We start from the raw sequence: 11,888 nt of genomic DNA, 5'->3' as shown, positions 1-11,888 counted from the left end.
TTTTTATTTTGTAACACCCTAACTTTTACTATGAACTCGTTAACTTTATTTAAATGCAGAAATTTGGTCCCGGAAATTTTCTTTTTGTTTATAACCTTTTTAAACTTATTTTCATTCTTAGAGTCATGTACTAAATTTGCAATACAAGATGTAATCTTACAATTTACATTCATTAACTGATACTTCAACAAAACGTCATCGAAAACTATACAAAATGACATTTCAAATCCATGATGCATTAGTTGTATTTCGTCTCGAACACTTGATCTCCAAATCCAATATCCTCCATGATACTTATATTTGGTATTATCTAAAGTATTACAACGCCACAAATTAGATGTGTAATATATAAGATTTAATGCATTAAAATCTGCATTAAAACGTAACAAAATGGCTAAGAAAAAATAGAGTTGGTGTAGGTTACGTCGGGCGATTGGGCAGCGCCCTGCAGCTTGATATAGATATCGTGCTCTAATAAAAAACAAATATTTATTAACTTAAATACTTATAACTTGTACAGATAAGTAAGATTGTCTTCACAGTAAATCAGTGGAAAGTGCATGTTAAACTTGTGACTTATATAATTAATTAACTAGGCGGATAGACAATGTCAAACAGTTTAAAAGATTTGATTATGAATACACAATTACTTTAGTTGTAAAACAATTCAAGAAAAGGGTAACACACTTTAGGTTTTAGGTTATGCAATCAACTAAACAACTATGAATCTTATCAATTGGATAAACACGTAGACATAAAAATCATCAATTAAGATTGATAAGAAATTACTATACATAGTAATTTGGTCGTGCTGATACACAGAACCTAATCCGATTAATTGGCACAACTGAACGTGGTCTACCTAATGACCAGTTTGTTAATATAAGATTTTAGGTGAATCAATGATCAATGGTAACAATTAAATGACTGCACGAACTTAATACTAAATGTTGATTAACACAACCTATCGATTGATGATAAACCCTAGTCCCAGACTAACAAATATTTAAGCAATCGAAACAAACATAAAGATAGATTAATTATAAAAATCAATCAAACAAAACTTAGAAAACACAGATACATTCAGTTTCATACAAAACCCTACAACTAAAGTGGTCAGAATGGATTTAGCCTTGCCTCTACATGATGATCAGCTCGCTTACGTGTTGAATTGATGAAGACATGGACAAATGGACGAACCAGGAGCTCCGAGATGGTGCAAAATCTCCCTCTAGGTCGTCTATGGCTGCTTGAACGAAGGATAAGTCGAATGGGGGCTAAAACTAATTATTTTCCGTCTTTTAAATCATCCGAATAGCGCGAAGGATTTATCACCATGTCTTGGCGTAGCGCAAGCTAAGAAAACCCCATAATCATATTCATCTTGTCGAGAAACCAAAATTTCATATAGGTCCCACAAGTCATTTTCCGAACTCCCTCAAACTTCAAAGCAAGCATGTAAAAGACTCCAATTGGTATATTTAATGCTCACACACCTGAAATACAAAAGCAAGCTTAAAGTACCACAATTCACACTAAAATTTTAATAAAACTAACCAGTTAACATGATATAATGCCCGATTTAGACCCAACCAACACAGTTTTAAACCACCAATTTTATGAATCCAAATACCAATTTGATCCCGTCCTATCTCATTTGTTGCCTTTGTGATCTTATTGCACAATGACTATACAATTTCTTCGCTTGTTTATTTTAGTTAATATATTATACTAATACAACTTACATTAATTTTTTAGAAAATTAGGTATATACATAAAATACCAAAAACATTTATGTTGAGGAATGTTCTCTCGATATTTCAAAACATATATAAATCAAAAAATGATCTTTTTATAAACGTGTCAATATGCTACGATGTACCGCGTATATAGAGGATTATAACCTCTATGAGTAACGCTCTACATATTAATGCAATACCCCAAACGAAAAAAGTATATACTTGGTTGTTAGTCTCGTTACCCTAAAATGAAGTTTATTTCTTTGCTAACGATTCTATTAAATTTTATCGTTTGTCATACAATCAAGTTATTTTTTCATTCTCAGAAACAGTAGTCTTTTTCTTTCTTCATACAAATACGATCAAAGTTCGTTGTTGTCCGTCGTCCAAATGAGGACTCCAAGGACGCCTACTTTATATCGACATGGTAAATCGAAATGACTCGAATTCATCTCTCATTCAGGTTATCAATCTCTTCTTTGTATACGTTACATTACATGCATACAAAAAATTTGTTGCAGTTATGTTATATTTGCCGTTTACATATGTATACTTTTAGAAGACTACCGTAATCTAGATTCACATTTTACCTTTTGTTTTTTGTTCAAAATAAATCAAAGCTACGAGTACTTTCCTAGATTAACGTAGAGGTGAAAAAACCGGTTTTTAACCCTAAGTGTTTCAGGTTGAAACCGGTTCGGTTTGGTTAACAAAAGTCAAAATCGGTTTTGGTTGGATTTTAAACCGATTTCTTGACCAGTTTACGATCGGGTTTTACTAGTTCTTGACCCGTTTTGGCTGGTTTTGGGTTCGGTTAACCGGCTTCGGTAGAGAGAATTACAAACCGGTTCCAAACCTACGGTTCCAGTTGGTTCCGAACCTACGGTTATAGTCGATTTCAAACCGGTTCCAAACCTACGGTTCCAGTTGGTTCCGAACCTACAGTTACAGTCGGTTTCAAACCGGTTTGATTTTATAGTCGGTTCGGTTAACTAGTTTTTTCCCTAATGGCTATTCTTTAGGGGGGAGGGGTGGCTTCGTTTCCATCACCCATCACACCCAATGGGATGGTGACACCTCACCCCAACCAAATCCATCACATGTGATGGAATTTAGTAGGGGTGGTGGTGTGGTGTGATAAGATTTTTGTTTTGTTTTGATTTTTTTGCAACTTAAAAAATAAAAACAATATTTTACTATAACATAATACAACTTAAAAATTATAATTAAAAAATAAAAGTTACAATAAACGTCTACTCCTTGTCTGAATCAGGAAATTCCAAACCTAAAGAACCTGTAAGTTCAACTAGATCCCATCTCAACCGATGGTGAATATTGTCATCCCGCAAGTCTAATTGCACATCATCAGGAACGGGAACTTGAGTAGGAGGATCTGGTACCCAATCTGAAGAAATTGCATGCCCATATTCTTTTATTAACATATTGTGTAATATGATGCATTCATACACGTAGCTAGAGATCGTGGGTTTTTTCATTGCACGAACCGGTCGACTGAGTATGCACCATTTACCCTTTAAGACACCGAAAGCTCTCTCGACATCTTTTCTTGCCGATTCTTGCAACTTCTTGAACGCTTTTTCATTGTCCTCGACAGGAAACGAAAAGGCTTTTATAAAAACAGACCATTGCGGGTAGATACCATTGACAAGATAATAGCCACGTTTGTAATATCTCCCGTTGACAAAATACGGACAGAAAGGTGCAGTACCGTATGTTACGCTCTGAAACAACGGTGATGTGTACAGAACAGTGATGTCGTTGTTTGAGCCGAGAACACCAAAATAAGAATGTCAAAACCATAAATCATTTGACGCAACTGCTTCAAGTGAGATGGTCGGTCGTTTGATATCACCCCTAACATACGCCCCTCGAAACTCCCGTGGAAAATTCCTCCATTCGATATGTACAATCGATGCTACCGAGCATCCCTGGAAAATGTCATCTAGCCTCATGTGCGGCGTAAAGACGTGTAATGTCGTGTCTTGTTGGTTTTCGTAGAAACTCTTTGCTCGGAACCAAGTTGTTCGGAAATTCCATATTTTTTTTTGTTTTGAATGAAGTGGAAGATTGAGAGTGTTTTGAGTTAGATTGAAATGGTTGTTTATTTATATTGTTTAATCTTTTGAAAAAACAAAGTCTCCAATACTTTGGTACCACTCAGCTAAATACCCTTGGCCTGGTACCAACAAATTGTCAAATTCTTCGATGATTAATAATTTAACATCCATATATTGTAAAAACTATAGTATGTGATACTGTTTTACAAGCAGTTAAGTATTTGGGCTAACATTCGTATATTTAGTTGTTTTTACATCTTATTTACAACTCATTCTTGTTGAAATGTAACTCTTTTATGAATAATATTTCTTGTCAAGATGACAAATGTAAAAGTAAACCAATAATATTATATACTAGTTTGAGGCCCGTGTATTACACGGGTAATTGATGAAAATTTTAAACTTTAACTATTAAGTAAAACTCAGTTAACAAAATGATTATATATTGTTAATACAATTACAATTTGTATTAAAATTGTAAAGATTACATAAATAAGGTTACACAAATATGTTATAAATAAGTAAAATTTCTCTTTCCACTGCATTTGTTGTATTGGTTGGTATACACTGTTTATCAAAAATAAAAATCTTTAGTCCATTTTTGCTTATAACTCTTGATAAGGTAACATATAAGTTTGCTTGTACCTATTGATGTAGCCACATATAGTTGCCCGTGTGACAAATAAAGTTTTTTCAAGTACATACCAAATTGCCAACCCTAAACAATGATAAATATATCCATGAAACTAACAAAACAATATGCATACACGTAAAATAGCATACTTTTTAAACAATTAATATTATGTCATTTGAGATCATCAATTCATGATTATCCAAAAATAGATTACTTGAACTTTGATGATATAACCATCCTTAAAATCTTTAGAAACTGAAATTGATTGATCATGATAAATTTATTGTCATTAATATTCAGTGTATGACAAATTTTTAATTGATTTTATATTTTACAATTAAAAGTTGTATACTCAAGCAACATATATAACCGAAAATTAAAATATAATAAAATGATTTTTTTCATTTCATATGAATGCAATTCACAGAAAAATGACAAAGACATACTAATCTTAAAATCATTGTTCAAATAATAGTGAGTATTCTGAGTTAGTAAAATATTATAATATTTAAAGTTGTATAAAATGAAGGTAATGATTATTATTTAAAATATTCAAAGTATTGGATAAAGAATGTATTAGTTTTGAATACTAATATCGTGTTATTACTTATTAGTTAATATTATAGAAAGTTGTTAGAATACTTAATTAATTGATATATATATTTTAACAACTTATAAAGAAAAAAAAAGAAAGAAGAAGAAGTAAAGATTTCTGATTTTATGAAAGCATGGTAAATGACTTTTAACCTAATTAACTATATTTTTTACAATTATACTTGAAATGTAATGAGGAACATGATCATTACAAATAATAAGAAAAATAATAAATATTTCTATTAAGTTACATTATAGTAGGTGTGAATCTTAATGAATTTTTACAACATATTTGAATAATAAATGTTATGACTGTAATTTTTTAAAAATTTTGCTCATAGCTTTATCATTTTGAATATAAACCATAATAAACACTTTAATTATGTAATAACCAACAAAAAACACTAACATAACCCCAATTTGTTGTATTTGTATAAATATAAAATTAATAAGTTAATATAATATTGAAATTTTGTAAAAACCTAATAAAAACGATATTATATGAATCTAGGTTTCTATATCCTATATATTTTTATAGAAAGCGAAAATAGTGGGATTATGAAACAGAATTTTTGGTTCAATATATTGAATTTGAATGCTTCTAATTAAGTAATGTGTAATATAAGGAATATTAAATTAAATATATTTAAATGTATAAAACCGTATAAATCAAGTCATAAAATATATGTTTTGAAACATTTTGGTATGAGTTATGGAACTAAATATTGAAAGCTAAATAGTAATTTTTGTTATTGCCAAACCCTTTATATTACACAAAAATTCAAAGCATTAATTAAAACTAAACACCAAGATTTATGTAATAGGTATTCTCTATGTATGCAATATTTATATAAAATGTTCGGAGAAAATAAAAAAAATACACATTTTCCTGAGTTAAATGCATATGAGAAAATTTTAAATCAAAATCTGAAACCAATCTTATACAAAATATTATGCACTATTGCTCGAATACCAATTTAAAACGATTTGTAGTTTATTACCATACAAATTCAAATTCTTAGACAATAATACGCCTTTATTTTCTTTAATTTGCAATTACATGTGACTGAAAATTTTATTCTAACAGACCTGCAAATTCAATGTTGCAATTTTTTTTTATTTCACCATTAATGTTAATGAATGAATAGATTGGAATTTACCTTTAATAAAAATAAACATGAATTCATATATTGAAATTGCTTAAAGTTAAGGGACCATATATTGAAAATAGGTTGAAAAAATGATGAGGAAGGCTATGAGATTGACAACTAGCAAAATTAAATAGTCTTTTATTAGAATAGATTAATTATACAAAGTCAACTTGTAAAAAAAAATTAATCAATGAAATATTTAGGTTGCAACAACTTTTAAGAAAAACATTTTTATTTGTGGTAAAATAATAAAAGTACAAATCAATATGTTTACTTTTTTGTTTAAACAACTATTTGTTTACATCTAATAACTTAAATGATAAAATATAATGCATATCTGTAGCATCTTAATAATATTTTTGATAAGACGATAAAGGTAAAAATTCAATATCATCATGTAATAAAATAGGAAAAAAATGTACTGATGTGAAATATATTGTTATTTTTTTTTTCTATTTCCTAATTGTAATAATAGATTTTCCATTTATATAGTTAATAACTATATACTATTTCATATTTTCATTTAATTATGAATCCAACATATCATGCTTAGTAATGTACGTTATTACTCAAAGATCAGCCAATGTAAGTTTTAAAAGACCGAGTTTTGCAATTCAAAAGGAGGTAGTGTCACAACTTGCAACTCGCCTTCTGTTTTGATGTAATAACTACTTTTCATTTTAAAATTATGTGAAGTAGTAATTAAAAAAATAATTATAGTGACACAAACGACTGTATTCTTTATCCATTTAAGTAAAATTTAACAAAAAATAAGAAGCCTAAGTTAAAGAAAATTTGACTAGATACATAAATTCAATAGTCATATTATAATAGGTATTAGAGAATAGCATTAATGTAACAAAAATATAGTTAGAAATAATTTTATTTTGGTATATAACTAATGTAGAGATTTGTTTCACATTTAAATGTTTAAAGCGATTCTATGAAATGAGATGTAAATGAAAAATCTAGAAAAATCTTAAATTTAAAGATAGAAAAAGATTAAAAACATTTTCAACATATTTCAATTTTACACCCCTTCGTGTGTGTATATATATACAAGTCTCCTCTCTTCACATCACTTACAAAATTCATCTTGTTTGTTAAAAGAATTCTGAAGAAAGCTATTTCGTTGTATAACTATCAACAAGTGATAATGTATTGTCTTATATGTTCTTTTTTTGTATTTGTAACCATGTATTTTTTTTTCTTTTGTTACAGTTTTTGAGTTCAAGTTTTGACGAAAATGATTTTTTACGTTCAAATTTGTCATTGTATTAAAGTTGCATAACTTACCAACTATACTCTAAGTTTGTGTTTTTGTTGTTATGAAACACACAACATTATTAATAGGTTGTAATGAGTGTCAATTTGCCACATTGAACTCAAAAAATCAAAATCCATGGGTTCGTTTTTGGTTTTTCATTAGAATTGATATTTCGTTTCGTTGTCCATATCAAATTACGAAATTTTGAGCTTGATCGAACTTGCTCAACCTAATCCAAATTACTATAAATAATATATATTCTATATTTTATACATTTTTGTTATGACGGGTACCGCCATTTTAGAACATACTAACCCTCTCGAGTCTCAAGCTTGAGATATCAACTTAGGGGTGTTAAGGAAATCCGAAAGAAAGCGAAACCCGAATAATTTGATCCGAATAACTAATTCAGATTCGAATAGAGATTTTAAAAAAATTTGGATAGTTCGGATTATTCGGATCCGAATAATCCGAATAAATAACATGTGTTTTACTTATTTGAATTTTGACTTTATTCGTGCACTGTTTTAATTTCTAGAATTATGATAGATAATTGATTTAATTAGATTAGATTTTTGTTTGAATTTTAACTTTTATTTGTGGACATTTTATTTTAATTTTCCGGTTTTGTATTTTTATTAAATTAAACGTTTGTTTGAATGTTTGTTTTACGGTTTATTTCGGGTTATTCGAATTATTTCGGAGTATCCGAATCCGATTCGATTCCATCTGAAATCAATTTGGACCGGATTCGGATTGGATATGAACAACCCTAATTCGGATCGGATCGAATTTCGGACATGGTCCTAAAATTTTCAAATCCGAACAATTTGAACCGAATAATCCGTTATCCTATCCGATGAACACCTTAGATATCGTCGCTGGATTTTATGTATTTTTTTCTCTTGATACAGTTTGTTCTAGTTAACCCGAATTCAAATCTCGAATGAGTTTTTAAATCACTAAGCATTGATCCCCTGCCTGTAGCTTGTTTAGTTGTTTTTATTTTTATCGCTAGTTATTATAAATCTTTCACCCCATGTCGCATGATAATTAACAATTGAGGTTTTATGACAATTGAAATGAAATAAATGTATCAAAAGATTGTCTTATTTTATTGATTTTGTAGTTAAATGAAAAAAAAACATAACTTTTTCATTCCATTTATAACCGAAAAGTTATTCACTAGAAAATTTTCAACGACACAATTCCTTCAAAGAATTTCCAAGATTGAATTATATTAAAAAAAAGTAAAAAAATTAAAAACCATATTATATGTTGCTGTCTTGTTCTTTTTGTGAAGCTTTTGTTAATATTATTTATGGATTTTAAATGTTGCATTTTGTTTGCTGGATTTCATTTAACACACATTATGATTTTGCAGACTAAAGCAAAAAATGGCAGGACGATTTAATTCTTCACAGCAAAGAGTTGAAGGAAATGATAATCAAAGGGCTAGGGAAGAAGTGCCCGCGACAACACCAAATGAACACGATAATTTAGAAATATCGTCTAGTGACGAACAGGAAATCCATCGTGGCGTTGCTTCTTCGAGTTCAAGAAGGGTGCACTATTCTCGTCATACACCACATCAAATTGCAGAACTCGAAAAGTAATACTCGCATTTCCTTTCAGTTATTGGCCAGAGTTTGAGTTCATGCATGCATGTATATCTATACATTATTCTTTTTTTGTTTTATATTTTTGGTGGTAATAGATACTTCAAGAAAAACGATCACCCTAACGAAAAAGAAAGGAGGGAAATTGGAAGAAATCTCAACATAGAGCTGAAAAAGGTCAAATTTTGGTTCCAAAATAAAAGAACTCAACTCAAGGTAATGTTTAATAGTATAATAATTATCGTTAAATACTTAAGTTTCACCATATCTATATATAAACATCCAACTGGTACTAAGAATATTAACTTCATTTGTGTAGGCTCAAACGGAGCGTCATGAAAATACAAATCTAAGGCAACAAAACGAGCTACTGAGGCTCGAGGTTCTAGCACTAAAAGAAGTTGTAAAGAACCCTCTTTGCGTCAAATGTGGTGCGGAAGCGACAATATCAGGCAGATCCATTGATGATCGCAAAGTCTTGTTAGAAAATGCCCGAATGAAAAAGGAGCTTAACAGAATGACTAATCTCTTCAATCAATTCTTCGGCAAACAACTCGCTAGCCCATTGCTAAACAATGTTACATATGTTGGTGAGACAAGCAGGGAAGAACAAGAAGGTACCAAATACAAAACTAATAATTTTATAAACTTTTCTAGTCATGTTACTAACAAATTCTAACTTGGAACTCGCAGGAGGAAGCTACGACTATGGCTCAGTAAACCCAATCGAGGTTCAATCACATACGGGCATTGACATGTCCATTCAGACGAATGCATATATTGAGCAAGCGTTAAGTGCCATGGAAGAGCTATTCAAGTCCGGGCTAGTTAATGCACCGTTATGGATTAGAAACGCGGAGGGTGGAGGAGAAACCCTTAATTTTGAAGAATATGCGAAGTCTTTTCCTCCTTGCCTTGGTGAAAAACCACTTGGATTCGTATCTGATGCTACAAGGGCTAGCAGTGTGGTACCGATGAGTAGCTCAACCCTTGTCGAAGCATTGCTTGATGCGGTAACTTATCTTTTTGTTCTTGTTAGTTTACAAAAAACAAAAGTTATATTAACATATAAAAAACATGATTTTGAATATATTATAGGATCAATGGAGAGAAATGTTTACGAGCATGATCGGAAGTTGTACTACAATGCAAGTGATTTCTAATGGTATAGGAGGTTCAAGAAACGGTGCTCTTCAACTTGTAAGCCTTCTTGAATCTTGGATTTATTTTTCTATTTATCTCCTCTTTTATTTAATATTTTTTAGATAAGGAAATGCTAAAATATCAAAACTTTATGCAGATGAAAGCCGAAATTCAACTCATTTCACCTGAGGTGCCAGTTAGAGTCCTTAAGTTCCTTCGATTCGCCAAACAACAAGCTAAGGGGCTATGGATTGTAGTTGATTTATTCGTTGATTACGGACTAGAAGGAGGCTTAACAAGAAGGTGTCCTTCCGGATGTATCCTAGGTGACATGCCAAATGGTTTCACAATGGTATGGTATATAATTATATATATTTTTTTATTGCATAATGTCTAACTACGATATAACTTCTAATTAATATGTGCAGGTTACATGGATCGAACATGTTGAATATGATGAACAACTAGTCTCCTATGAGTATCGTCAGTTAATCAGATCTGGTATCGGCTTTGGTGCACAAAGATGGATTGGTGCGCTTTTGCGACACTGTGAGGGCTTAAGAGCCACCACTTCACCCACCCTTCACCCAAACTTGTATCAAAACATGAAAATTAGCTTAAAAGGCCTAGCACGACGCATGACGAGCACTTTTTGTGCTGGCGTTTGTTTAACTGGCGATCAACGATGGGAACCAGTTGTGGTTGCATTGGGAAGACCAAGGATCATGGCACGACAATGCATACACGGTCTTGGTGAACCATTTGGAATAGTCACAAGTGCGACATATTCAGTCTGGATACCAGCAAACCATCAACACTTGTACGGTTTGTTGCTAACAAAAGACTTGAGGTGCATGTGGGATGCGGTATGCCATACGATCGCTACCGATAACATGATCCATTTCCCGTTGAGCCAAGATGAAAGTAGTCCTAATTGCATCTCAATTTTGAACTCAATTGTAAGTATACATAGCTACTATTAAAGCATATGCATGGTCTTAATAATAATAATAATAATAATAATAATAATAATAATAATAATAATAATAATAATAATATTGTTTTCTAACTTTATTGTTTTTTCGCTTATAAAGACATCCGTGGAAGAGAATAATCAAGTTATGGTGTTGCAAGAGACTTTAAGTGATATGACGGGGTCACTGATTGTTTATGCAGCTGCGGATTCCCAAACAGTGTATGCGGTGATGAGTGGCGACGACACTTCTTTGGCGGCTCTCTTGCCATCGGGGATAGGTATTGTCCCAGGCTATGGTGAAGGTGGTATTGTTGCACCGGATGGCGAACGCGGATCCATGGTGACTATTGGGTACCAAATATTGCACCCAAATGTAACTACGTCGGACCTCACGATGGAAATCATCAACTCGATCAATAATATAGTGTCACGAACGGTTCTAGGTATCAAAGAAATTGTTAGTTCTAGTCAATAATGAAAGTAGACAAGTGGCTCAACCATGTATAGCAGTATAGTATAGAGTTTGTAACTTTTTATATTATAAAACATCTTGGGTTTTTGTGAAAGAGAAATAAGTTTTGTCAAGAGTTACATTCGTTATTATTATATATGTATTACAGTTTATATAACTTGTTTTGATTAAGACAATTTTCAACGTTTACCATTTAAAACTTTCATATATAGTGG

At 31.2% G+C, this 11,888-nt stretch overlaps 1 protein-coding gene across 1 annotated transcript; it reads left to right on the top strand.

The window, feature by feature from the left end:
- The first annotated feature begins 8,860 nt into the window (after nucleotides 1-8,860).
- On the top strand, nucleotides 8,861-11,676 carry LOC143572692 (homeobox-leucine zipper protein ANTHOCYANINLESS 2-like). Its single transcript, XM_077057775.1, has 8 exons — nucleotides 8,861-9,075; nucleotides 9,181-9,298; nucleotides 9,402-9,699; nucleotides 9,776-10,095; nucleotides 10,181-10,282; nucleotides 10,383-10,577; nucleotides 10,654-11,184; nucleotides 11,320-11,676. The coding sequence occupies exons 1-8, from the start codon at nucleotides 8,861-8,863 to the stop codon at nucleotides 11,674-11,676; spliced, it is 2,136 nt and encodes a 711-aa protein (XP_076913890.1).
- Nucleotides 11,677-11,888: the final 212 nt, after the last annotated feature.

This window comes from Bidens hawaiensis, unplaced genomic scaffold (assembly GCF_021521415.1).
Source record: "Bidens hawaiensis isolate Kalapana, Puna unplaced genomic scaffold, B.hawaiensis_p1.1 tig00025990_1, whole genome shotgun sequence".
Classification (NCBI taxonomy): Eukaryota; Viridiplantae; Streptophyta; class Magnoliopsida; order Asterales; family Asteraceae; genus Bidens; species Bidens hawaiensis.
Note: the sequence above shows the minus strand (reverse complement) of the source record. Positions and strands in the feature narration are given on the sequence as shown.

Bases quoted from the DNA above. Each gene is read 5' to 3' on its own strand.
- LOC143572692 (XM_077057775.1), top strand. From the start codon at position 8,861: ATGGCAGGACGATTTAATTCTTCACAGCAAAGAGTTGAAGGAAATGAT. The intron at 9,076-9,180 runs GTAATACTCGCA...TGGTGGTAATAG, and splicing joins CAAATTGCAGAACTCGAAAA to ATACTTCAAGAAAAACGATC. The intron at 11,185-11,319 runs GTAAGTATACAT...TCGCTTATAAAG, and splicing joins TCTCAATTTTGAACTCAATT to ACATCCGTGGAAGAGAATAA.